This window comes from Molossus molossus, unplaced genomic scaffold (assembly GCF_014108415.1).
Source record: "Molossus molossus isolate mMolMol1 unplaced genomic scaffold, mMolMol1.p scaffold_m16_p_8, whole genome shotgun sequence".
Taxonomy (NCBI): domain Eukaryota; kingdom Metazoa; phylum Chordata; class Mammalia; order Chiroptera; family Molossidae; genus Molossus; species Molossus molossus.
Window position 1 is genome coordinate 16,865,752 of NW_023425402.1, and position 27,976 is coordinate 16,893,727.

At 43.8% G+C, this 27,976-nt stretch overlaps 1 protein-coding gene and 1 long non-coding RNA gene across 3 annotated transcripts; both read left to right on the forward strand.

Moving 5' to 3' along the window:
- Positions 1-193: 193 nt before the first annotated feature.
- On the forward strand, positions 194-3,700 carry LOC118621623. The gene is made up of 3 exons (XR_004957740.1): positions 194-209; positions 2,047-2,206; positions 3,634-3,700. It is a non-coding gene; the product is annotated as an uncharacterized LOC118621623 (long non-coding RNA).
- ENPP4 (ectonucleotide pyrophosphatase/phosphodiesterase 4) lies at positions 3,696-27,956 on the forward strand. Of its 2 annotated transcripts, none has more exons than XM_036248976.1 (4): positions 3,696-3,782; positions 22,129-22,987; positions 23,616-23,786; positions 25,724-27,956. In XM_036248976.1, the coding sequence occupies exons 2-4, from the start codon at positions 22,162-22,164 to the stop codon at positions 26,086-26,088; spliced, it is 1,362 nt and encodes a 453-aa protein (XP_036104869.1). In that variant the 5' UTR covers positions 3,696-3,782; positions 22,129-22,161; the 3' UTR covers positions 26,089-27,956. The 2 variants fall into 2 exon arrangements, with proteins under 2 accessions (XP_036104869.1, XP_036104868.1); XM_036248975.1 differs by lacking the exon at positions 3,696-3,782 and adding an exon at positions 15,461-15,581.
- Positions 27,957-27,976: the final 20 nt, after the last annotated feature.

Genomic DNA, 27,976 nt, shown 5'->3' on the forward strand with positions numbered 1-27,976 from the left:
TTGCTGGCGGTGTTTTTCTTCTCCAGGCACCTGGACCCTGCGGTCCATTGCAGGACAGTGGGACTCGCTACGCCAGGACCACTGTGAGATATCAGCTGGGGAGCAACCTCGGAGTGCTTCCAGCCTAACCTTTGCCTTAAGATGAAGACTATATCCTGACAGCAAATAACACAAGGAAACTTTCGCTGTCCTGGGATGCCTGAACACCGGTGAGAATCCCCCAAACATCTGCTCTCTGGACAACAGTGTTAGATGGATTGCGCCAGAGCACTGAGTTATTCCTTAAAGACAGAAGTAGTTATGAGGACGTGAAGAGGGGAGGAAAGAGCTCAGCACGTGCGATGGGAGCCCAGGTGGAGGTTCCAGGCCTGACAGTCAGGGGCTGTGATCTTGGGCTTGGCCCTCTCTGGGCTTCAGCCTCCTGACGTGGCCAGCAGGCGGGATGGGTTCACGTGTCTCCCAAGGTACTTTCCCGCTTTCGCATTCGATGAGTCTGTTTCCCTCCACGGCCGAAACAAGAAAAGCCGCCAAGTTTCATTCTCACAGAAGCCATTCCAGGATGTTATGAAGACCAGGAAATGGCTGATTGATAAGTTTAATCAAGATGATGCACCGCCACCCAGGCATCTGCGTGGTGATATTCTCAGAGTCGGGTTGACAGACCACTAGATCACAAGGTCTTTGCAGAAACCAGCTCTTAACCATTCTTCTTCCCTGGGTTAGCACAGAGTCAGACCCACAGTAGGCCCTCAATAATGTATCGAATGAAAGGATTTTGACTGAGACATCCTGCCTTTCCCACCTAATCCACCACGGAACAAAGAAACGCCCTGTGCGGAGCTGTGGGGGTGTGACATTCGTCTTGTAGAAGAGAAAGTCTCTGTGCTCAACTAATTGCCCCAAGGTCGGGGTGCACCTGTGCCAGCCTGCTAAGTGAATGGACCCAGACACATGGCTCTGCTCAGAGGGAAGGCACTTGGGTGACAAGCCTGCTCCACTACTTAGGAAGTTTCTCCAGTACCCGAGAAGCATGTACAAGTGTGCCCCAGAAAGCCATACAAAGGCGCACACTGTAGCCGGACAGCTTTCTGAGGGCCCCAGGAAAGGAATGCTGTTTCCCTTTTGCTATTTAGAATTAAGCAGGAAATTAAAGCTTCTCGCATGTAAAAGGCAGGGTTGAATTCAGTAAAAGGACCTTTTGGTCTCTAACTTTCTTTAGTCATTCATACACTTAAATAGCCGTAGAAATAACCATTTCATACATTATATACCATTCTTAGGGAAGAAATATTTTTAGGTTCATTCCAGGTGAATTCTAGACTTATTGAGACACCAAAAAAAAAAAAAAAAAAAATATGTGCGTGGTGGGAATGGTGGTTGTTGATGGGTGAGTTAATAGAAGGATAAACTCATGCCCTAGATTATTTTCATGTTTTCTACTTCCTTATTTGCAAAATGACTTCAGCCATTTTCAAATCATGGGCTGCAAAGAAAGGGCTAATAAAATATACATCACAGAGCTCAAAGTGTTGTTGAGTTTTTTATGTTTTAATTGATTTGATAGAGAGAGAGAGAGAGAAAGGGGAAGGGAGAGAGAGAAACATCGATTTGTTGTTCCACTTATGTTGCGTTCATTGGCTGATACTTGTGTGCACCCTGACCGAGCATGGAACCCACAACATTGGCATAGTGGGACAATGCTCTAATCAACTGAGCTACCTGGCCAGGGCTTAAATTTTTAAAGCATGATTTAAGTATATAAAAATAAGTGCTATTTTTTTATAAATATTTTCTTTCTTTTCAAATTTCTATTTATTGATTTTTGAGAGAAAGGAAGGAAGGAACAGAGAGAGAGAGAGAGAGAGAGAGAGAGAAAAAAACAGTGATTTGTTGTTCCACTCATTTGTGCATTCATTGGTTGATTCTTGTATGTGCCCTGACCTGGGTTCAAACCCAAAACCTTAGTGTATCAGGACTATGCTCTACCCAACTGAGCTACCCGGCCAGGGCTCAAGTGCTATTTCTAGTAACTTCACGTTATTCCAGGAAGCGCTGAGGCGGCAAACTACAAACTGAAAGGAAACGTCGGAGAAGAAATCAGTGTTGGAACAAACGCCAACCAAATGCCGTGTGAGGGATCAGTGATGACGCTGCCCATCTCGCCTAGAGGAGGGGCCCTCGTTCCCATACAGCACGAAATACTCAGGTGAGCCAAAAAAGTAAATGTATCTCGTCTTTGACCTGTTCAATACTTTCTCAAAGTACTGTCTCATTTGAGTAGGTCCTGTGTGAACATCGTACAGCTTTTCAGGATGACAAATTTTTCCATTTTACGAAGGACTTGAAGGGATTAACTAGTTTGTAGTCACATAACTGGTTTTGGCAAAATTCACAATTAAGATTTTAAACAACAACAACAACAACAAAAAACGGGCTTCTGAAAAATTGTATATACTCTCCTTTCCTGTAGGCCTTTGAGAAATAAGATAACCATTTACCTAGGGTGCCTTAAATGCACCAGAAAAGTTCTTCCAGAAAATAACTTTAATTAGTAAAAATGTTATTCTTATCATTTTAAGTTTTTACAAAACATTTTACATTATCCACAATTGTGTGGCCTGTACTAACCAAGAGAACTTCTCTTTAAGCAGAGAGTAAGTGAGTCTGGGGTGAGACATGCAAAGCTTGTGTGGAGGACGATTCCTGTCTCTGAGAACAGAGAGGCCCGTTTTTAAACAATGATGTGTGCACGGTAGTAGGTCGGAGGGAACTGCGGTCCACACGAGTTGGGGATCAGGAGACATGCTCACCATCAGCACCTGCAGGGAGCCTGGATTACTTCTGAGTGATGAGAGACCACGGGTAAGGTCTGAGCAGGCGAGGCCGCCGGAAGTGAGTTACTAACTGGGCAGCTCTATCTGGCTGCTGAAAAAGACTAGACATGAAGCCCGGCTGGTGTGGCTCAGTGGCTGAGTGTTGACCCATGTACTCTACCAAGAGGCCGCTGGTCTGATTCTCAGTTGGGGTGCATGGCTGGGTTTTGGGCTTGATCCCTAGTAGGGGGCATGTGTGAGGCAGCCAAGTGATATTTCTCTCTCATTGATGTTTCTATCTCTCTCTCCCTCTCTCCAAAAATCAATAAAATGTATTTTTTTAAAAAATGAAACAAGACTAGACATTACGGGGCAGGAGAGGAAGGAAGGGGCTCAGGAGGTGGATATAGCTGGGTCCCGGGAAGAAGAGCAGGTGGCTTGGGTCTTGCTGGAGGTGGTAAGAACAAACTGGGGGCCGCTTTGCAAGTAGGTGATATTGGGAGGCAGGCTGTGCTGTTATGAAGCCAGAGTTATTTGTATCACAAAGGTGGGTGATGTTAGCAAGTAGTCATGTGACATTGGCCAGAAAGCGTGGGACACCCTGTAAGCAGGTAAGTCATACAGGCAGGTGGACCAGCCCCTTCGAGTAGGCTGTGTTTTGGGATGGACTGTGTCTCCCTTGCAAGTTCATATGTTCAAGTCCTAACCCCCAGTACCTCAGAATGTGACTGTATTTGGAGATAGGGCCTTTAAAGAGGTAATTAGGGTAAAATAGGTCTAATGGGTAGGCCTTAATCGATTATGACTGGTGTCCTTACAGGAAGAGGAGGTTAGGCCACCGACAGACACAAGGGGGAGACCGTGTGCGAGCACAGAGAAATGATGACCAACTACAGGTCAAAAAGAGAGGTTCTCAGAAGAAACTAGCCAAGCTGACACCTTGACCTTGGACTTCTGGCCTTCAGAAACGTAAGAAAATACTTTCCTTTTGTTTAAGCCACCCAGTCGGTGGAACTTGGCCATAGCAGCCCCAGCCAACTAATACAGTTGGGTAACTTCCTTGAGTCTCTGGGAAGTCCTGCCTGAGTGTACACGTAAGTAGCGCCACCTATTTGGAAGACACGGCAGAGTAACATGAAATGCATGAGTTTCTGGGGGGAAATCCGCTAATTGTCGGATGACCCTGTTAAAAATCCAAGGTGACAGTGAAGCAGCTCATTGTCCCAAGAATATCTGAGTGCTGAGATGAATTACATGGAGGGGAGAATGAGAAGACGGGATCCTGGGGAGCAGTGTGGTGACTCCACTGAGTTCCTAGACGCTGAGCCATAACAGGTGGCCCTCGCGAACGTTTGGGCCTGTGGTTGAGAAGCTCCTGAGAGCAGTTGGAAACCACGGTGGGGTCATGTGGGGAGCTAGGTTGCAGTGGCTGGGTGGAGTCAGTACTGGCACCACTACTGTCTACAGCAGCAGTGGTAAGAAGTCAGGACGGCCCTGACCTCTGGGAAGGACCGGGATCGACCTCCTTTGTCACTGAGGTGGTACCTTGGAGCCGAGGGCAGACTTGGATGTCCTCTTCTTGCCATTTAGTTTGCTTCACCGCATTTCTTGCCACCTAATCTGTTTCTGGGTTTGCAGAATCTGTTCAGACCCGAACCAGGTCTGGGCAGGCAGCCACTCCAAACTCTGTGCTCTCGCCTAGAACTATAATTTTGTAACAATCATTTTTTCTGTTTCTTTGCTAACGTTCGTGTTACACTAGAAAGAGTTACCTTTACTCAAAGTTCCCATTTTGCTTGTGTGACGTTAGCTTCAGGGAGCATGAACAATACGATGACTGCCACTGTGTGCTCCTTCTAGAAAAATGACTCTGGGAAACAGAAGCAGCCTTCTGCGTATCTCCGAAAAATTATGCCAATGGAACAAGTATATCTTTTATGTTTAATGGATGTCAGAAAACATCACGATACCTAGGGCTTCTGTTCCTGGAGCAAAGCTATGTGATTATGTCTAACGAAACCAATTCCATAACTGACCCGGATGACCGAGGTTAATAGGCAGACTGCATTCATGACAGGTCAGAAGTAAGAAAGGGCCCGGCCAGATTCGCTCGTGGAAAGGAGGCAGGTATCTTTAGGAATGGAAATCAGCCTAAATCAAATAAGGCAGTTCAAAGCAAATGCGAAGTTAATGGAAATCTTGGGTGTCATTTAAAAAGCCACGCTATATTTTTCAGCCTCCTCTATGATACGCCGATATTGTCTTGTTAGCATGTGTCTCCGCGGTTAGGAAAGATGGGTGCTGAGCCGGGGGTCTGAGCTTTATACTCTAAGAGTATAGCTGTCACTAAGACGCCAGAGGCTTGGAAGCGGCTCCTCAGACAGTTTGGGGCTGGATTCTTCTGTTGGTTAGTGGTTTGTACCTCCGTAAGTTAACTGAGTGTCAAACCTCAAGGCTGGCCTGTGCACTGCTGATCTGGGGCCCCTTGGGTTCCCAGGCTGTCAGAGCTGGAGGGCCCGGCAGAGGCCAGGCGGTTCATCCCTAGCACCCGCCAGACCTCAGTCTGAATACTCCCTCTGCCACTCAGCAGCTGAGCAGTCTTGGGCCAGTGTCTTAACCCACTTGAGCCTCCATTTCTCATCTGAAAAATAGGCCCTCTTACAGCACTGACTTCTTAGGGTTACTGTTGTACCGTAAATGAGATGAGCAAGTGAAGTACATCGTCTGACATGGTAACGATCAGTGACTATTATCACCGTGAAATGTTCCCCAGCCTGAGCAATGTTCAGGGAAGGCTGAGTTCTGGGGAAATGTATGCAAGGTCCGATTTAGTGAAACTTGAATATTCCGGCATCTGGGGCACATGTTACCGCATATGTTTCGGTGCATGATGGCTGATAGAGGGGACGGAAGTGACTGCTATGTAGGTCAGGTGTGCAGTGCAGACAGAAGCTGGGTGGGCGTCAGGAGAAAGTGCCCCCTTCATTTACTGCCCCCGCCCGTGTTGCTGGGTCAGCGCTGACATTTCCATAGACCCTTTGGTGAGTGCCTTCGCCTCTGTGACTTAGGAATAACACAGATACAAACGGCACACTTATTTACAGACCAGTTGTGAAAGCCGAGTAACACCCTTATGTAAAAGCACACTGCAGGCTTTCCAAGTTCAATTATCATCCTCGGCCCCCTTCCTTGACTTAAGCAATTAGTGACTTTAAATTGCCCCATGCCAATACGAGGTTCCTTTCCATTTAGCGCAAAGGGCCCCCATGTTTCACTCAACGACCTCTTTCCATATCAGTGTCCCCACGATGTCCTGTTCTCAGATGCCACGTGAGATTTACTGGATCCAAATCTTTAGGAGAGGGGCTGCAGATATTTCTCACAAAAGCCACAGGTGATTCTGTGATTTTGCAAGTTTGGGAAACAGGGAGCTAATGTATTCGAGGGAGATCGTTAACTCATATATTATTTTATCTGGACTCAACCCAATTAAAACGTCCGGCTTCTTAAATACCTGGAAGCAGCGATTTCCAGCCTGTGAGCGGCGGCACACTGCTGTGCCGCTGTCATCTGTAAAACGTGCAGTCCCTGACTATTTGGTCACTGGCCTCGTTTCCCTTAGAATGTAAATTTAAAAATGTGACAACAGCCGACACACCAGTAGCCGTCCGGTGTGAATGAATCAAAATTATACCCATTTTTTTTTTGTCAGATACGCAAAAATATATTTTTTGGTGCGCCCCAGAATTTTAGTAATTAGTTTATGTGTGCCATAGATTTTTTTTTTTTTTTTTTTTCCTCACCTGAGGACATTTTTCCATTTTTTTGTTCAGACAGAGTGGGAGGGAGAGAGAGGAAGAGAGAGAGAGAGAAACATCGATGTGAAGGGACACATCGAGTGGTTGCCACCCACACGACCAACCAGGGTCGGGGACAAACTGCAACTGAGGTACGTGCCCTTAGCGGGAACCGAACCCAGGTCTCTCTGTACCGCAGGCCGACTCTCTAACCGCTGAGCCAAACCGGCCAGGGCAGATTTTTTTTTTAAAGGTTGAAAACTGCTGCCCTAAAGGAGTTATACTAATTCTGAGGATTTCAAGTAGAACCATAGGGGGGATTTATAGGTTAAGAGAATTCCTTAACTCATACTGTTAGGAAGAATGTTTATTAAATTCTACATACTTTTTTGGAGTTCTAAGAGACATATGAGTATCCTTGTAAAGAAATCTATAGAACGATCAAATGATTAGAAACACCAAATAATAAAAATAAAATGTAAAGTAATTAAACGCATTTAAGTCCAGAAATGAGCCTCTTTAGCAAGAATCTTCATATTTGAGAAGGGACATTATCTTACTTCAGAAATTTTGAATTTCTTTGCTTCCCTTTGCTCGCCCCTTTTGTTAATATCTAGTTGCCTACACTAACAGTTCCTTATGAAGGAACAAGAGGGCAGAGTCAGAAAGAGAGGGAGTAGAAGATGCTACCCTGTTGCTTTTGAAGATAGAGATTGGGGCCACGAGTCAATCTTAGGGGAGGGTTTCAGCAAAATATTCATTAGTTTTCCAGGTGTACTTTTTATTTCTTTTTGTTTACATTTTAACATCTCTGAAATCTGAATGTATCTTAAGCCGACTGGCTACCATTTTTCTTCATGATACATAAAATAATAGGGCTTCTTAACATAGTGTCTTGGATTCAACAAGTACTGACATGAAGCAGAGACAATGACATTTTCCTCCAACTCTACCGACACCTACCAAGTGACCTAGGTGTGCCCTCTTGCCTCCCTCACCTCCGCAAGCCACTCGCTGCCACCCGCCCAGCGCACCCAAGCTGCGGGATCTGAGCCTTCTCGTAGCTCATGGTCAGAATCACCGGCCTGGTTGCTCTTGCTTAGCATTTCTGCTGCTGCCCCGTTGCCCGATTAATTGTTGCACTACCTTTTCGCTTTATGAACATCTTTAGACCCTACAACTAGATGGTAGGCAACTTGAACAAGAAAATGGGCCTCTGTCTCTTGCTTTGCCCCAGGGCCTAACATAAAGTTCCTACCTTGTAACACTGAATAAGTATTGAGGATGATAGACTTAAGTTGGTTGACCATATTCATTCTCATCCAAACCAGAACATTTTTCTAGAATGAAGGGGGGCACTGTGAGTATTTACGTGGTAGGTAGGCACCAGGGAGCACATGATACTGAGAGAGAAAGGGGGGGGTGGTGGGAGTACTCTTTGTTAGCTGGATTATATTATCTCAAGCATGGGAAGGATCAGCAGCTTTTCAAACTAACCAATCAGCTTCCCAGGATTTCCGGCTTGCACTGGGCCCACCCTCTAACCAATCCATTTCCTTTTCCCGGGCTAGACTGACAGGTCCCCGTGGTTGCCATCTTGGCTCTCACTGAGCATGTGCTTACCCCGCTGCCCCCCTGTACTGTTCCATCCCTTCCCGCAGTGATCTTTGGGGGAGGACCAGTGGTTCCCTGAGGAGGTGCCCTGAGGAGTGTGTGCAGCTGTAACTTCCTAGGGAAGCACGCAGGAGTCTGCTCCCTAGTTTATTATGCTTAATGTCGGATTCCCTTTGCTCGCCTCTTTTGTTAATATCTAGTTGCCTACACTAACAGTTCCTTATGAAGGAACAAGAGGGCAGAGTCAGAAAGAGAGGGCGTAGAAGATGCTACCCTGTTGCTTTTGAAGACAGAGATTGGGGCCACGAGTCAAGGAAAGTACCTGGCAAAGACAAGGAAACAGATTCTCCCCAAGAGGCTCCAGAAGGACTGCAGCCCCGTTGCCCATTCCAGCCTTCTGACCTGCAGAACTGTGACATAAACCTTTGTGCTAAGTCACTAAGTTTATGGCAATGTGATCAGAAACTACTAAACCATTTAACCTGCAAGAACCAATGAAAAACTAGCTCATCCTGGATCCATTTCCCAACTCCTTCAGCTGAACTGAAACGCTGTATGATTTACCCTCTCCCTCTTTTGGGTTTCTCTTACAGCATTTGCACTACTTGAGAATATAATGTAAGCAAATGGTTGTTTTTCGTATCTCCTTTTTTAGATACAAATGATAGAAACCCAATTACAACTAGTCTTTTTCAAAAAGGAGAATGTAGTGAGTCACGTGAATGGGAACATGTAGTGATGGAGCTTCAGGTAAACTCAGATCCAAGTGCTCAATGTCATCAGGGGTCAGGCTCCATCTCTTGGCTCTGCGTTCTCTGTGTTGGCTTCATTCCCAGGTGGACTTTCACTTTGCAGTGACAATGGTGATCACCAGCAGCTACAGGCTTATAGTCTACCTATTTAGCTGCTGTTAAAAGACTGAATCTTTCTCACCCTGGCTGGTTTGGCTCAGCGGTTAGAGCGTCGACCCACAGACCAGAGACTCGGGTTCGGTTCCCGCTAAGGGCATGTGCCTCGGTTGCAGTTTGTCCCCGAGCCAGTCGGTGTGTCTCTCTTACCTCAATGTTTCTCGCTCTCTCTTCCTCCCTCTCTCCCTCCAACTCTATCTGAAGATAAATGCAAAAATGTCCTCGGGTGAGAATTTAAAAAAAAAAAAGTGAATCTTTCTCAACTGTTTCAACAAAAGTTTCAGGATCAAGTCTTTTTGGTGTGGCCTGGGGCATATGTCCATCAGGGTGCCAATCCCTGTGGTCAAGGGAGTGGAATGGGCTCTAATAGGCCAGGTCAGAGTACGTGCAACCAGCTCACGCCAATTTTTCTTGAACTCTTCTGGTTTCATTAGTATTGGACAGAGGACCTGACCCTGAATGGGTCTGCATAGTGCCGGCCGGTAGTGTGTGACTTTGTGCAGGAAAGATTTCCCAATACCAGTCCAGGTGACTAGGAAAGCAGGTTTATTGAAGCTCAGGACAGTGTAAGAAGGAAGGACTTAGCATAGAAGAAGCAACAAAAGAGCCCAGGCTGGGTAGCTTTGGTTCCCTAAAAATGTGATAGGAAAGAAATGAACCGAGGCGTGGCTGCTTTAGCTCACTGGGAAGTCAGAGAAAAGGGGGCCTTGGAGACAGTTTCGTGGGGTTAGCCCGGGAAAAGCTGTGCTGCCCATTGCTTCCTTGGTTGCAAATCTCCTGGGGACCCTTACAGTTCAGGAGATGAACACCTGTTGGGGATGAAGAAGAGGAAGGGCAAGGTGTGGGCATGCTCCCAGGAGGGAGAGAGTACTCTGGGCCCTTTGTCCCGAGGGTTTCATCTCTCCTTTGCAGAGGGAAATCTTAGGGGAGGTCAAAGGGGAGGGTTTCAGCAAAATATTCATTAGTTTTCCAGGTGTGTGGTCTTTACTGACTGGTTAGCACCAGGGAAGGGGTTTGTGAGTTAGTGGCCCTGGTGTTGCCCACATGGTTTTGTTGCTTTTCTGGGTGTGGAGCTGAAATACAACCGAGACCTACAGTTACCTCCAGGGAGGTGACCTTCTGTCTCTGGCTGTAAATTGCACGGCTACTTTGTTCAGCTGTCTGTCTCAGTTTCTTCTGAAAATTGCCAGGGAGTTTTCTTAGCTTCTTACTATCCTGCCTCATCAGCAAAAAGAGTGTCTCAGGAAACATCTCAGTTTAGGGCAAACCAGGATGGTCACCTAGGAGTCCGTGCTGGAGCTGAGGGGAGCTGTGGTTGGCCCGAATGACTCCCATGACTAAGAGTGAAAATGAAATGGTTCCTAAGGGGCCATCAGAAGACGGGCAAATGGATTCTGGGCAGGCAAAGCAATAGAGTACTAGCCTCTCCATTTGGCTTTCTAGATTAGAGGCACCTTGAGGGAAGGTACTGAATCTTACTTGTTTTTGTACCTTTTGAAAAACTGAGCACACTGCCAATAGGGAAGCCTCAAAGTAATTTATACTGTTTCTCGCACACCTTTATTAAATACTTGAAAACATTTCTTTAGCGTGAAAACACTAAATAGTTGGCGATGATAATACAGAATCACCTTTACCAGGAGCCATTAAAAATAGTGTCCGATCATACTTGGTTGAGATTATTTAAATGTAATCCTGCTGGAAATGTAGTGGGTAAAGAGTTTTAGTTAAATAAACTTTGAAAATCACTAAAGTACTATGATTCTTAAGGTCCTGTCCCACTTATATTTCAGATAAAACCTGTATTATGTTTTTTTACACCAACATCTGATATATATTAAAAGTGAAACTTCAAATCCTCTCCCAGTGGTGTGAAATTCAATTGACAAGTTTCGGTTTCGCTGTTTAATCGGAGCTGAGCAGTGGACAGGAATTGTTTTTCTGAGAAGTGGACAGGAATCAGGCAGGGTGTGGTTCTTGTTCTGAAATAGTTTTTCTGTAACTTTTAACTTCTGACCCACCCCTGTCTGTGTAATTAGAAGTTTAAAAAAAGGAATAATTTCATAAAGGGCTGTCTCTGATTTTGAAAACAGGGTAAAAATTTAAAATAGTTTATGTGAATAAATAAATGCTAAATCTTGAGTCTAGATACTGGGGGACAGAGGGGCAGGGACGGGGGGGGGGGAGACTTGCCTTTAACATGCTGCTTCCAAACCTGACATTGGCCATGGAGGCAGAGACCTTCGTTGTACTTGGTTTCTGTAAACACAGCCCAGTCAGTTAGCTGTGGGACACAACATTCATTTATAAATGGTGGATTTAGAATTTTTCTGCTAGTTCATGTTAATCGCTAATGCAAAAAAACCAGAAGCCGACTCTGTGAACAGCTGGGTGGAGAGTTAGGAAGAGCCCAGTACTTGGTGGTGATATTGTTGAGTTACTAATTTAACGAGTCCTGAAGCCTGCCCTACCTCTGCACCTCTTGTTTCTTGTTTAACAAGATTCTAAACATCCTTATTATTTAAGCCCAACTGAAACAGGGTTTCATTTGTGGTTGAAATGCTGACTATTTGGAGACTAACAGAGGCTTGGTGCTGAAAGATCCTTATGCATCACTTTGTCCCTCTGTTCCCAACCCCATCACCTGTAAGAAGGAGACAGTCTGCATAGGGCTCCCTGATCTGACCCATTCACTTGGGAAGTGGCTAAAGGGAGCTTTTCTCTTCTGATGCCCATCCAGCTGCTGTCTCCACATCTGATCTATGTGCCAGTCAGTTTTGTGTACTCTTTAAGCCATCATGCACCTCATGAATGAACAAATAGCATATGCCTAATCAAATGCCCCAGATGCCAGAATATTTTTTTCACTAAATTGGATATGACATGAATTCCCCAGAACTCAGCGTGCTATAGGTACAAGGTCCGAGTGCCGGTCTAGCTAGAGAAGATAAGAGAACTAATTCTCAAATCCATCTTTTTATGAGAGCTCAAAACTTGGGTGTCTTATATATCAAGGGAAGGGAGGGCAGGTGAGGTGAAAAGGTGTGGGGACTGTAAACAGTCACCAAAAAGGGGTCCAAGGAAAAGTGCAAAATTTCTAAAACCCTTTGTTTCTGGTCCCCCCGATTTGAGTTTGGTTTTGAAGTCATTACTTTTGCTATATTTCCCTACCTCTGTGCTGACAGAGGGGCTGCTCAAGCAGAATTCCTCTAGTTAATTACATCTACAGCAGGAGCTATTGGCCGGAACACCATCAGAGAGAACCCGCATCTCACTCTGTTACAAGCCTTCCCCTGACCATTGTTCAGGTTGCGGAATATTTCATAGGAATAATAAGTACTGAGAGCTACCGTGTCAGACAGTATACTTCACTTGCTTATCTCATGTACTTGACAATAATCCTGAGAGGTCAGTGCTGTAAAAGAGCCCATTTTTCAGATGAGAAATGGAGGCTCAAGTAGGTTGAGACAATGGCCCAAGATTGCTCAGTGACTGAGTAACAGAGGGAGTATTCAAACTCAGATGCTAGGGGCTGAACCACCTGGCCTCTGCCGGGCCTTCCAGCTCTGACAGCCTGGGAATCCCTGATGCCCCAAATCAGCAGTGCACACCCCCAGCCTTGAGGTTTGACACTAAATTAACTTATAAAGGTAAAAACTACTAACCAACAGAATAACCCAGCTCCAGTTTGTTTCTGCAGCTGTCTCCGGACTCCGAGGTCTTGGTGATGACTGCACTCTAAAGACCTAGGGGGCCAGCCCTGGCCAGTTTGGCTCAGCGGTTAGAGCATTGGCCCGCGGTCCAGAGAGACCCAGGTTCGGTTCCCGCTAAAGGCACGTACCTCGGTTGCAGTTTGTCCCCAGCCCTGGTTGGTCATGCGGGTGGCAGCCACCTGATGTGTCCCTTTCACCTTGATGTTTCTCTCTCTCTCTCTTCCTCTCCCTCCCTCCCACTGTATCTGAACAAAAAACGAAAAAAAATGTCCTCGGGTGAGGATTAAAAAAAAAAAAAAGACCTAGGGGGCCAACATCAGAATTTGAAGGATCTTCTAGCTGGTCTAATAATCAAATAGACATGAGATTAATTTCCAAGAGAAAATAACCAAAATTTAACACATACATATGTATGGAACCCCAGATACATGATCAGTTCAGACCCAAGCGCAGTAGAGGGTCAGAGACAGAAAGGGGGACTGAGGTATATAAGACATTCTGACCTAGGGACGAGGTAAAGTGCCTTGGAGGCTCCAAAGGGTCATTGTAGGGTAATAAGAAGAGCAGATGTTTAATAAATTAAAGTTGTTCCTTCTATAAAGGTGAGTCGAAAAGGTTATTGCTGATAATCTCTTCCGGCTGATAATCTCTCTAGGCTGTTAAGGGGGAGGGGCCAGGCAGAAGTTTCTACTGAGTGGGTGGCTAAAATTCCTTTACCTCAACAATCTGCATACCACAGAGGCACATTTGGGGTGACTCTTCTGGACCCCCACAATTTCTAAGGTCCACTATTGCAGGTTAATAATCCAGGTGTGGTAGGCAGTTAGACAGACATGAGCAGAGCAAGGATAATGGGCCAGGTACAGAAGGTCTCCAAGGCAAAAAGTTTTGGCAACAGGCAAAAACGGGAAAACAAAGACCTTGACCCCAGGATAACCTTTCCTCCCCTAGCATATCACCATATCACTCGTCATGTGTTTTGGTTCCCCTAACCTTTCCTCCCTAAGGATAACATCTAGACCTCAGTTGTATTTAGCCCAAGGCCCAGAAAAGCAGCAAAACCAGACAAATGATTCCATAGCTGCCTCAGGAACAGCTGCATTGATTAGTGATCCCCTGCCCTGGCACCGACCAATCAGCAGAGAGTAGGACCCTGAAAGAGTACCTCTGAAAAACTGATGAATATTCTGCTGAAATATACCCCTGTGATTCCTGCCTACAAGAGAGACATTAAAAACTCTCAAGACAAATGACCCAGTGCAAGCTCTCCTTCTGGGGAGCATGCCCTCACCTTCCCCCACAGACATGCATTGTCTAAATTTTAAGGGACCCCAGGAGACTTGCAATCAGGGGAGCAATGGGCAGCAGCAGCTCACCCTGGGCTAACCCCCTGAATCTGTCTCCAAGACCCCTTTTCTCTGACTTCCCAGTGAGCCAAGGCAGCCCAGCCTGGGCTCTCCTCTTGCTTCTTTTATGCTAAGCCCTTCCTTGTTTCACTGTCCCCAGCTTTAATAAACGTATCCTCAGAGTCACCTGGATTAGTGTTGTGAAATCTTTTCTGCACAAAGTCAAGAACCCACACACTACAGGCTGGCCCAAGGGAGACCCACTCAGGGCCAGGTCCCCTTTCGGGTAACAGAATTTTATGGGATAAATTATTTTCAATGCTAGAATACAGAGCACCTTAAACCATTCCATTAAATTCAATAATCGTTTAGTAAGTACTTTTCTATGCCAGGTCCCATGTTTGGCACTGCAGATACAAAGAGAAAAAGATTCTATATACTCTTTGCCAAGTATACCTGGGTAACCCAAATGTTAACAAATACATCTACTTCTGTTTGGTACATTCTGTTTTTACTAGTAAGTTTAAAGTTACTAAGCTTCCATTTAAAGTGATGAGCACAACCCCCCCCCCCCCCCATGCGTCTGTCAAATGAAATGCCCATTTTTTTTGCAGCTACCGATTACTAATTCCCCACTGCGGGGACTGTTTCTGTTTCCTGTAACTTGACTGGTAAACTGCCTACTGCTCCACTTCTCGTGTACAGGTGCTCACCTGCATAGTAAGACAGACAGATACTGCTGTGGTAGAACTACAGTGTATTTATCCCAGCTCACTGGGACTGGCTGACGCTGCTCTAGGTTTGTTCCAGGCCCTGGTGCAGCCAAAGTCATTTCTCCTGGGGACACCTATGCCGCAGGGTGTACATTAACTAGGAGCAAAGTGGGCGTGGCAATAGGAGTAGATGGCAATAGCCAGGGCCTTTCTGGGACTCACTTCCTTTCACGTCCCCTGAAGGGCACTCAGACCTAGGATGACAAAAAAAAAAAAAAGGCTTGGTGAGAGACAGGAACTAACCTCTTCTGCTAAGTCCAGTTCAACTCCACCAAAGCAGCTGTCGCCAGGTTGTACCCGAGACTAACCAATCGCAAAGGGAGTTATAGTTAAGGCATCTCCGGCAGCCAATCGGAGGACGTGTCTCAGACACCACCGTCGGCCGCGCCGGCGGCTCGAAGCCTGTTCGGCAGGCGGCGCGGGACCGCTGCGCACACTCCGCCGCGCCCCCGGCAGAGCCGATTCCGGGAGGTGGGGGCTGTTCCCCGCCGTGGGGGCGCCCGCGATTGCGCAGGCGCCTCGGGAAGAGCAGCGCCTCGCCCCTGCCCCTTCGCGTCTCTCTCGCCCACGGGACCCACGAGCGGCGGGTTCCGCGCGCTGGAAGGAAGCGGCGGCCGGTGAGTGTGAACCCCGCGCGCACGGGTTCTGGAGGGAAATGCCACCCTCTGACAGTCCACTAGAGGCTTGGAAAGTAGAGGCGCTGAGAAGCACCCCTCTTCGCCGCCGCCCCCGGACACATTCTGGGACGCCGGGGGGGCGTCCGCGAAGGGACCGGCGCCGCGGACTGAGCTGGTGGAGGCGGAGGGCGGGGTGGGCGGCGGCGGGACCGCTGAGCAGGTGGGTTGGGTGGCGCAGGGCCGCGGGGTGAAGGGCGAAGGCTGGGACCTTGGCTGAAGGCCCTGGGAGGGGCCAAGGTGGGCGAAGGTGAAAAGGAGGAGAGACAGGCCGGCGGGGCGGGCGCGTGATCGGAAAGAATGCAGCGACCTGCGTCTGTCTGAATATTAGATGGGAGATTGCGGTCCTTATATAATCTTCAAAAGTAGTTTCCTACAGTACCGGACGATAACGACTGCAAGTGCCTTTTATAGGCCGGGCGCTGTGTGTTAAGCACTTTGCGAACAATACTTCCTTTCTGAGCACAGCAGCCCTGTGAGATGATAGCATTCTTTATACAGAGGAGGGAGGGCAGGCTCGGAGCAGTGGTGTGTCCGGGCTTGGACAGCTGGTGACAGGCACGTTCACGGCTGTACCAGACTCCAGAAGGGTTTTGCTGAACCACCAGGCGATCTGGAGGACCTAAGCCTGAAATCTTGCCAAGTACTATAGGCACTCACCTGCTGTTTTTAATATGCTGATTGCCTTTTCTTTCTTCCTTTTTCCAGAGGTTGTTCCAGGCAATTTAAGGAAATGTAGTTAATAGAAATAAACCATCTCCTCCTTTTAAGTTAGCTCCAAAATGGGAGAAATGTTGATGGAAACACGAAGGGAGGCATTTTATTCTGTAGAAGGTAACATAACTGTAACTGCTTTTGAAGGTCCTTGCTAGATAATTTTGTGTGCTCTGGAAAATTGGAGAATGATTTAGAATCCTAAAAAAGACTGAGAAAGTCTTTTAGAGAATAGCTATTTTTTTTTTTTTTTTTTTGCTTGGACTATTAAGATAATAACTAGTAATGATCTAAAGGAAAGCACCTAAGTTTTCTGTGTGCATAGACGGTTATTTTATTTTATTTTATTTTATTTATTTTTTATCCTCACCCGAGGATATTTTTCCATTTTTTGTACAGATAGAGTGGGAGGGAGAGAGAGGAAGGGAGAGAGAGAGAGAAACATCAACATGAAGGGACACATCGAGTGGCTGCCACCCTCACGACCAACCAGGGCCGGGGACAAACTGCAACCGAAGTACGTGTCCTTAGCGGGAACTGAACCCAGGTCTCTCCGGACCGCAGGCCGATGCTCTAACCGCTGAGCCAAACTGGCCAGGGCGACGGTAATTTTTTTTTAAAAGCTGTATACGAGCTTCATTACAAATAATATTTGTGAAGTGCTTAAAATAAGGCTTTCGTATTATGGAGCGGATGGCATGTTAATGGTGACAGATACCCTTCACCGCATCCTGTAACTGTTTATACTCTCTCCCAACTTCATATGGGCTAAGAATGCCAGTGAGAATTGCCTGACATGCATCCCATCCAGGTAAGAAAGTCATCCCAGGTGAGGTAGTGTTTTTTGCCCTCAAGTGAAGACGACTACCTAATACTTCTGGTTGCTGTTGGGGATGTTTGGATGTAGTCCAGATGAGTATGCTTTCTTTCCCCTTCGTTGTTATTATTATTATTATTATTATTTGCTTTGAAAAATTATAGAATGTCTCCCAGTGTTTTCTAATATAACTGTTAGTGATTTTCATATATTGAAAACTACTTGGGATCTCACTGGTGTGTTTTTTTCTACTTTAACACTCCCTGTTAAAATGAAACGGTATACGGTAGGCATGGATACAGGCACTGCTAATGAAAGATGTTCTGTCAGGAAAAATTCTGGTAATAGTTTGAAGATTATTACTGGACTTGTTAACTTGTTCCTAAACTCATAAACTTGAGGACAAGAAATTTGTAAGAGCACAGTAAAGCTACTCATTGCTTTCTGAGCTTGGGCAGCCACTGATCTTCAACTTCATCATATGTAAAAAGAAGGCATTACACTAAATTACTTCCAGTTATTTTATAGTTTCACAATAATACCATCTGCCTGTCATAGTACAGACTTTTAAAATTATTATTGCAGCATAACAGCTTTGTAACTAGAATGGGTAAGAGGAAACTAAATTTAGGTTCTATTCTGTAACACTTTATGCATCCCCATTTTACACACCAGGAAACTGAAACTGGGAGGAGTTAGGTCTGCCTAAGATTGCCCATCTAGTGAGCCTGAGCTCAAATTCTGGGATCCTTATGGTTTCCACGTTGTCTGTGCTGCTAATCCTGGGGAAAAGGACTGGGGCACTTAGATTCTAGCAGTGTTTTAAGGGATTACTGACCCTGTCAGGATAAACAGCCCATGCACCTTGAGCATCCTTTTCACTCAAGATTTGGAGAAAAAACATTTTTTTTTTTTTAATCCTCATCCCAGGACATTTTTCCATTTTTTGTACAGACAGAGTGGGAGGGAGAGAGAGGAAGAGAGAGAGAGGGAAACATCGATGTGAAAGGGACACATCGAGTGGCTGCCACCCGCACGACCAACCAGGGCCGGGGACAAACTGCAACCGAGGTACATGCCCTTAGCGGGAACCGAACCCGGGCCTCTCCGGACCGCAGGTGGACGCTCTAACCGCTGAGCCAAACCGGCCAGGGCTGGAGAAAAAACATTTTGATTCGTATGTATTTTGTGTGAGAGAGGGCAGACAGTGGGTTTCGTTTTTTTGCACATGGAAAGTAACTCAGAAGGGATCACAGACCATGAGGAATAGAGTGAAGAAATCAAATGGACTCCCGATAGTGAAGCTACTAAATGACTAAAATCAAGTAGGTTGAGATCTGAGGGAAAGATTCTATTCTTGTTTTAACTAGCCTGGAGACTTGAACTTTTGAATGTTCCAGTCCTGCATTAACACACATCAAAGCCCCAGACAATCCTCTGATTACCCTCTGAAAGGCGGGGGTAATGTTCACGTGTCTAGAGGATCATCATGAACAGAGCTATGCCCAGGGAGATTAAGTTGGGAGCAGATATTGGGTGAGAAAGGGGAAGGTGATTGAGGTAGGAAGGCCAGTTAAAAGAAAGAAGTGTTCCAGACAGGAAACATTGAGGACTTGAAGAAATAGGGCAGCAGTGGAGATGGAAAAGAATGGGTAGCTGTTTAAAAATGCAGGTCCCTGGCCTCTACAGTGACCGGATCAGAATTTCCTAGGTATGGAAACTGGATGCTGAACTTTTTTTTTTAATCCTCATCCAAGGATATGTTTTTATTGATTTGAGAGAGGCAAGGAAAGGGAAAAAGAGAGAGAGAGAAACATTGATTGGTTGCCTCCCATACACATCCCCACCAGGGATTAAACCTAAAACCTGGGTATGTGCCCTCACCAGGAATTGAACCTGTGACTCTTTAGTGCATGAGATGATGTTCCAGCCAACTGAGCCACACCGGCCAGAGCTGAACAGCTGAACTTTTAAGAAGGTCCACTCAGTGAATCGTCTGTCTACTATACTATAGTACAACGATTTTCAACCTGGGTGCTGCAAGAATTTTTAAAACATGTAGTACCTGACTATTTAGTCAGGGGCCCTGACCCCTTTTCCTTAGACTGTCAAATAAAAAAAAAAAATATAACAGCCAACACAACAGTAGCCGTCCAGTATGAATGCATCAAAATTATATCTGTTTTTGTCAGATCATCCAAAAATATATTTTTTGGTGTGCTGCAGAATTTTAATAAATAGTTTATGTGTGCCATGAGATGAAAAAGGTTGAAAAGCCCTGCTGTAATAGATATGAAAGTCAGAGTTGACTAGGCTGGCAGCTGGTGTACTCAGGACCTTTCCGTGGGACCCAGAGCAGTGAAGCTATTTTAAGGTAGTAGGGGACTTAGGAAAGGGGGAATTTGGAGCTGCAGAGAATGTATTCAGTTTGACATATATCAGATTTGACGTGGCCGCAGAATAGTTTGTGCAGTGGGATTTATGGGAAAGTAGAATGGTTACTCGGGGAGGAGCCAGGGCAGTAAATTAAGAACTTTTTAAAAATAGATTTATGAGTATCTCTAAGATAGTGTGCCACTTCTTTGCTATTTTAGTGCCCTGTTAGTGGAAATAGATATGTTGGTATAGGGAAGTGGCTGCACTCAGAGAGAAACCTGGGAATCCGCTCAGTGTTCACAGAGGCCTGTGTGCCCTCCATTAAGTTCCACGATCACGGACCCAGGCCGCAGCCCGCGGATATAATTGCCTGAACCGGTTGTTACTGTCTGAGGGAAGAGATGAGCTGTGTGTCAGGGGGCACCAAACACTAGATGAGAAGAGAAGTACTGCTGTCTAGATTCCTGGCGGCTGCAGTTGCTGAGCTGTGGTTTTTGTCACTGCACGCTGGCGTGGGCTCTTGGATGGCACCAGCAGCAGGGAATCCATGCACCACGCTCAGAAGGCAGCCTGTCTCAGGTTAAATGCTGGAGGTTTTCTAGACCCCAAGACCCTCACAAACAAGATTCCGTGTCTTTGATCTTCAGAATCTTAAGTCCCTGGGTTTTGGAGGGTTACAGCTCCGATCAAGGAGTATTTGAATGACTATGCAGATCATCTAGGTGGTATGTTTGAAAGAAAAAACGTCTGTGCCTTCAGGTAATTGCAGTCTGGTTGGGAGAAAGAACAACACATGATAAATGACTTGTGAACTTCATCATGATATTAGTTAACTCATTGCTGTTTATGCCTGGGACCTCTAGGTGCATATCCCCAGGGCCATACCTCCAGTCTTCTCACTCTGACATGAAGAATTCATTCCCCTCATTCTGACCACAACCTGGCATCCTTGCAGTTCTCAATGAAAGTTACTTTTAAAACAGCAGTTCTTGCCCTGGTCGGTTTGGCTCAGCAGTTAGAGCATCAGCCTGCAGACCAGAGAGACCCGGGTTCGGTTCCACTAAGGGCATGTACCTCAGTTGCAGTTTGTCCCTGGCCCCGGTTGGGGTTGTGTGTGTGTGTGTGGGGGGGTTGTGTTGATGTGTTTCTCTCACATCGATGCTTCTCTCTCTTCCTCCCTCTCTCCCTCCAGCTCTATCTGAAGATAAATGCAAAAATGTCCTCGGGTGAGGATAAAAAACAAAAACAAAAAATCACCAATTCTTTGAGTTAATCAGAACCTATAGTCTAAAAAACCTCTCTACTTGGCATCTATATTAGTTTCAGTTTAGGTGCTGCAGCTAAAATGTCAGCCATTTAGATGCTATCAACTTCAGCTTCCTTCATCATACTTCAGTTTCAAGCTGCCTACTTTGTTCATGCCTGAGCCAGGGAATTGCTAGAGAAAACCAGTCAGCGGTGTCACTCTGAACATTCGCGGCACCTGCTGTCAACATGGACCACAGATCCTACTTCCTTGTACTCACTTCCATTCTCCACATTGGCCTTTCCTCTCTGTTCCTCAAACCTCCAACCCTTTGACCACCCTACTCCCTCTCAATACATGACTCTGCCTCTTGTAACTCCCTTCACCTGCAGCCCTCCAACTCTCAGCTCGCCCCTTCGCTCCTCTCTCGTGATGGAGAGGTGTCCTGCCCGTCTGCAGTGAAGCACTCTTCCTAAATCACATGTCCTTCTGTTTTAGGGCCCAAAGAAGACAGTCTGAAGGCAGGAAGGTTTATTAGGGGAAAGGTCTTTTTGGAACTTGTGGAGTATTACAAAAGAATGAAAACTCAGGGAGAGCTCTGAGCCTGAGGTGCTAGGGAGAATAGTTACGTCTTTGACAGTAAAGGGAAGTCCAAAAGGGATGTGGTGATGAAATTCTTTTCAACAGCTGTGGGATTTCTTCGGCAGTTACTGTGGCCTCCAAGTCCCCGTAGGCTTTGTCGGTTGGTCAATCGCATGTGCATACTGGATAGGAACAGATTGAGTGGGACCTTTCTCTCAAGTAATATGTATTTCTTGCTCTCCAACTGTATGCCGACAAGAACTGGTGGTGGGCCAATATGGTAGAATTCACCTATTTCTGTCATACTAGTCATTAAATGGGAAAAATAACCGCCCTCTTTGGAGCCTCTGAAAGCTTGGCGTTATTTCTATTTTGTGAACAAGGATAATTTTTGTTTCTCCATCTGTTCTTATTAAGCTTTTAGAATACTTTCTAGATTTCTAATTGCAGATGAGCAAGGTAGCCAGACAGGGGTGTGACATGGAGTGTAGAGCGGCCCATCCCCCCGCAGAGCACGAAGGCTGGCAGGGTGTATATGAGTAGGAACCTGGGTAAGTAAAGGCAGTTCTCAGTTTTTCCAGTTTTAGCTTTATTCAGTTACTTTTCAGTACATGACATGATTTAATTTTTAAGTTGATAGAGGTAAAGCTTGTATATAAAAGTTTATACAGGTTGGTTTCCTTTTGATGATTAAACTTTTGAAACCTAATCCAAACCAAATATTACTGCTTATGTATTGTGTTTTTATATTTTAGGGCCCCTGATTGCTCTTCTTCAACACATTCACTATGAAGTTACTATTAATACTGTTACTTTCTGGACTTATAACTGCTTGTAGAGGTAACTCTTCCTACAGTTTGCCACCGAAGTTACTGCTGGTGTCCTTTGATGGCTTCAGAGCTGACTATCTACAGAACTATGAATTTCCTCATCTCCAGAATTTCATCAAAGAAGGCGTCTTAGTAGAGCATGTTGAAAATGTTTTTATCACAAAAACATTTCCAAACCACTATAGTATTGTGACAGGCTTGTATGAAGAAAGCCACGGCATTGTAGCTAATTCCATGTATGATGTAAACACCAAGAAACATTTTTCTGACTTTAATGACAGGGACCCCTTTTGGTGGAATGAGGCAGTACCTATTTGGGTGACCAATGAGCTTCAGGAAAACAGATCAAGTGCTGCTGCTATGTGGCCTGGTACCGACGTGCCCATTCACAATACCACACCTTCCTATTTTATGAATTATAGCTCCTCAGTGTCATTTGAGGAGAGGCTAAATAATATTACCATGTGGCTGAGCAATTCGAACCCACCAGTTACTTTTGCAACACTCTATTGGGAAGAACCAGATGCAAGTGGACATAAATATGGACCAGACGACAAAGAACACATGCGCAGAGTGTTGAAAGACATAGATGACCTTATTGGTGACTTGGTTTACAAACTGAAGACGTTAGGACTGTGGGAAAATCTCAATGTGATCATTACAAGCGATCACGGGATGACCCAGTGTTCTAAGGACAGACTGATAAACTTGGATCTCTGCGTCAACCAGTCAGACTACTCTGTTATAGATTTGACCCCAGTGGCTGCGATACTTCCCAAAAGAAGTAAGTAAGCTTTTAGCCAAGGGACATTTGGATGGGGGCAGTGGATCGAAGAGGAGGGTTTTGTAAACGAATGAACCTCTGGCTTTTGTAGCTCAGGACCAGATATTCTGTCCTTACTCAGAGTGAGAGTGTGTGTCCCTCCCCCCAACTTTACAAGTTTTAAAGCATTAGCTTAAGATTTAGGTTCAGAATGACTATTTCTTTCCTTTTTGATATATTTCATAATTATTCACACACATGGAAAAAAAAAAATTTTTACCCTTAAAAACATTTTGAATTTTTGTGTGAGATATGCCTTTTCTTTTACTCATCTTAGAATTAGTGATTAGTAGGAATATGTAGTTAGTTAATATTTATTGAGGAAGCTAGATGTGAAAGTTATCCCCTTTGTTTAAAATGTCCACCAGGAATAATAAAATGAAAAAGGAGCTATGTGAATGCTTTGAAAAGTGTGTGTGTGTGTGTCCCAACACTGGCATGATGATTATTCTCTCCTTTTTTTAAAGACTTAAGAGTAATTCAATAGATGGTATTGTTTAGGATGTTTTTCCAGTTATTCTAATTAGGAGTATTTTTTCCTTATCAGTCAACCATGATTTTTTCCCTTTACTATTTCTTTTTTCTTCAGATAGAACAGAGGTTTATAACAAACTAAAAAACTGTAGCTCTCACATGAATGTTTATCTCAAAGAAGACATTCCTGCCAGGTTTCATTACCAACATAATGATCGCATTCAGCCTATTATTTTGATTGCTGATGAAGGCTGGACAATTGTGCATAACAAATCATCACTAAAATGTAAGTATTAATTTAGGATATTTTCTAGGAATAAATCATACGTTGACTTGTTCTGTTAACAGGGTACTTTGATTTAGAGATGTTGATGCAGTGTAGTTAGTTCAGTTTTCAACTAGGTAATTGTGAGGTCTTCATATAATTCCCAGGTTTTTATTTGATAGCAGTTCTCAGTAACCACAATTTCACCCTTACATTAGAAGGTTGGGTGACCTTAAGGGTGAAGGTGTAGTTTTAGTTTCTTACCAAAACTGTCGTTACTCTCGGTAACTTTCATGATTGGTTCTCATTTGTGGAAAATGAAAGAGAAGTAAGGAAACAGAAAAGAAAACTAAAGAAACAAAGGAAACAGAGAAAGACTCGCCTGTTCAGACTTCTCTCTCTTTTTTTTTTTTAATGTTACCCTGAGTGCTACAGCTGTTTAGAACACTGGGCAAGAACCAGAAAGTAAACACACAAAAATGTACTGGGTAAACAAAATAAATGTATCAGAATCGCCCCTAAAACTGAAATAATGTATAGCGAAGAGTTACAGGTCTTTCCTGAAACAAGCTTATATATCCATATGTTATATTCAATTTGAATACTTTTTTTGTTGAAATCTGATTTTGTGGTCAAGAGCAGGTGTCAGGAAACTTACTGTCAGTGGCCAGATAGTAAATACATGTTTTAGGCTTTGTGAGCCCCTGGTCTCTCTGAACTACTCAACTCTGCCTTTACAGTAGGAAAGCAGCCATAGACAGAATGTGTAAATAAATTGACATGGGGTGGGTGTTCCCCCGAAATTTTGTTTAGTAAAGCAGATGGAAGGCTAAACTAGGCGGAGGGGCTACTGTCTGCAGATCCCTGATCTAGAGCAGTTCAGAAGCACCAGGGTCAGTGGAATTCCATGTTATTTATATTTATGTCATATACCCGTTGTTGAAAACTTGGAAAATACAGAAAAGTTTGTAAAAGAGAACAAAAATTATACATAATCCCTCAATAGAGAGGTACAGACAAATGTTAATTGTGGGAGTTTTTTTTGCCCTTCTGATCTTTTTTTTCCTATTACATATACTTGCATATTTATACATTATTTAAATCATAGTATTATATTCTGCTTTTTATTATATTGGTCATATGCATTTTTATTATGAAATATTTTAAACTTACAATCAAAGAATAATAAACACTAGTATACTCATTACTCAGTCCCTGAACTTCATGTGAAAGTGGGAGCTTATTAAATGCAAGTGGTGTACAGTAAAAGGCAGTGTTTGGTAAAAACAAAGCTAAAATTTGAGAATCTGGTATTGGAGTTCTAGTAGGGGCCATCACATTTTTCTTTGAGTTAGACTTTTAGTGGCATTACAAATCAGAGTCATCTGGGTAGACTTCACATTCAGTGTAAGAATCCTGTCTGTGACACTCATAATCACCTGGCCCTCCAGGCGTTGAGGTGTTCATTAACTGTCAGGTAACAGTAGTATATTATATAATACATAATCCCATTTCTTATCACAGAAGCAGTTGACACAGGGGAGTCTGCAGGTGCATGTCTTCACCGTTCACTGGTTTTAACTCACTCCTGCTCTCCCCAGTTATTCAGGACTTTCAGCTGGACCACCCTTTTTATCTCTGGTGCCGTTTGCAGTGGGCTTTTGCAGACAGTGCTGGAGATTAACAGGTGAAATAAAAGATAAAGACATAAGATTGAGAAATAGTTTTAAAGCCCGAGGCCATGGCCAGTTGAGCAAAGAGGCATGTGTATGGAAAAGGGAACATAGCTGAGTTGAAGTAAATAAAACTTTTACTTCTGGCCCCTGTCTGGTCCAACTAATCAGAATTCTGTAATGGATGGGAATTACACTGGCAAGACTCTAGTATATTTACACGTAAAGCAAGTTATTTTGTAATAGAGTGATCTTATTTACTAACATCATTTTGTTCTTTTTCAGTGGGTGACCATGGTTATGATAATTCTTTGCCTAGTATGCACCCATTTCTGGCTGCCCACGGTCCTGCATTTCACAGAGGCTACAGACACTACACAGTTAACAGTGTGGATATTTATCCTCTGATGTGCCACATCCTGGGATTAAAGCCACATCCCAATAATGGAACCTTTGGTCAGATTAAGTGTTTGTTAGTTGACCAGTGGTGCATTAAACTCCCAGAAGCCATTGGAATTGTTTTTGGTGCACTCTTGGTCTTAACCACTCTGACCTGCCTCTTCATAGTCATGCAGAATAGATTGTCAGCACCGCAGCCATTTTCCCGACTGCAGCTACAAGATGATGATGATGACCCCTTAATTGAATAACATGTGCTGGAGTTCATACAAGGTGTTTTTGGTTAGTCACACAACCAAGGATACACCCAGTGTGTTATAACTATGAAAAAGTATATTCTGAAAGACAAAGAATTTACATCAAGCACACTAAAATTATTGTGGCTTGTTTTTCTTTTGGTACATTAGCTAATACCAAAAAAAAGAAGAAGAAAAAAAATCCTGACCATAATAAAAATTGCTATTAAATTATAGTTAACACTATTTCTCTAGCTAGAAACATTTTTTAAATAAAAGTACTGCCTCTGCCTTTTTTTCTTTTTGCAATGAAAATTTGACACACCTTTAGATGAAAATATAACAAATGTAGGAGGCACGCTTTTCTAATAAATTTTGTATATTTGTAAATGAAGCAACGGCATCTTTATGTAATTAGTAGAATTTGTGTATCAGGGAGGAAAAGTTTCTTATATTTTTATACTTACCTTTAATAGAGTTTGTATCCCAAGTAAATCCTTGAGTTAGGAAATTTTCTGTGATGGTTAATAAAATCAATTAACCAGGCAGAAAAGATCAAGCATATAAAGATATTATTTTAAGAAAAGTTGTTATAAAAAACTGTCAAAGGCAGTGTGGTACAGAGCCTGTCTTCACCGTTGTGTCTTTGTTAAGACCCTTAAGCTGTTGAAACCTCAGAAGTTTTCTTTCAAAGATTATTGCTAATAAGAAATTAAGAAAATAGAAAAAAGTGCATTTTCTGTTTGTGCTTAATGTCTGTGTAAATTATTTTTGTGTGTATTATAAATGTGTTAGCATGTTTGGGTGTGCAGACTTTATACAACTTATGGAAGGAGATGAGAGATGGACTTAACCATAGGGTAGGCTTCCACATTCCCGTAGAACTCAGATCTCAGGAAGGGTTGTATTTGCAGTCTTATTTGTTTATCTTCTTCCAACTCAAAAGTTAGAATAATAATTTTTAAGAGTCTCATGCTCTACCGACTGAGCTAGCCAGGCACTCCTTAGAATAATAAATTTTAAAATCATTTTTGTTACCATCTTTAACTTTCTTGTGTTGTATTATAGTTAGAGGTATCCAAGAGCTACAGAAAAACTTACAACCTGCTTACAAATCTGGTTTTGATGGATCAGAATGAGAAAAAAAGAAAAGAAAAAAGATTTTTGTTAACCTTTGAGACTTGTTTTACTGGTTAGATAGTAGTACTCTATTGTTATATTCAAAATGGAATTTAGTATCTTTTGCTCTTTTAATTCTTAGGTTAATGACAGAATAAACTTTCAACATTGCCTGACATTTTCTAGCTTGAGTGCTAGGTGGTACCTTCTAATAATCCAAATTAGTACGAAGAAACTGAGTTGTGGCAGACTAGATTATATCTATTAGAGGAGAACTTGGGCTCAAGAACCACTTATTGGGACTGGAGGCAAGCAAATGATATTAATAGTGTGATCTTTAAAGTTTTGACAATATAAAATAAAATAGGCAACGGGTTTGCAGATACAAAAATAATTGACAGTAACTATGCAGTTAAATGTTGACTGACTGTGGTGGTTGCGAACAGTGGTGCTAATCATCAGGTATAGAATTCACCCTGCTTGGTCATTGCTGGTTTCCTGATCCTGGTTTTTAGTGCCTCTTGTATCTGGGGTTCTTGAAAAGTATTTCTACATCCTGCATAATTAGTTCATGCTGTTATTGGTCATAAGTTGACTGTATTAAGAACAGCATAAGAAATAAAATAAAACCAATAGGACTAATTTTGCTTTGTGACAAATTTTATTTCTGAAGTTTTTCCTCACACAAAATTTATCCTAAAGTTAATAGTTGATTTGAATGAAATAATAGAAAATTTTCTTTTCTATGGCAGTTGCCATTAAAAAACAACAACAAAGAATGTCC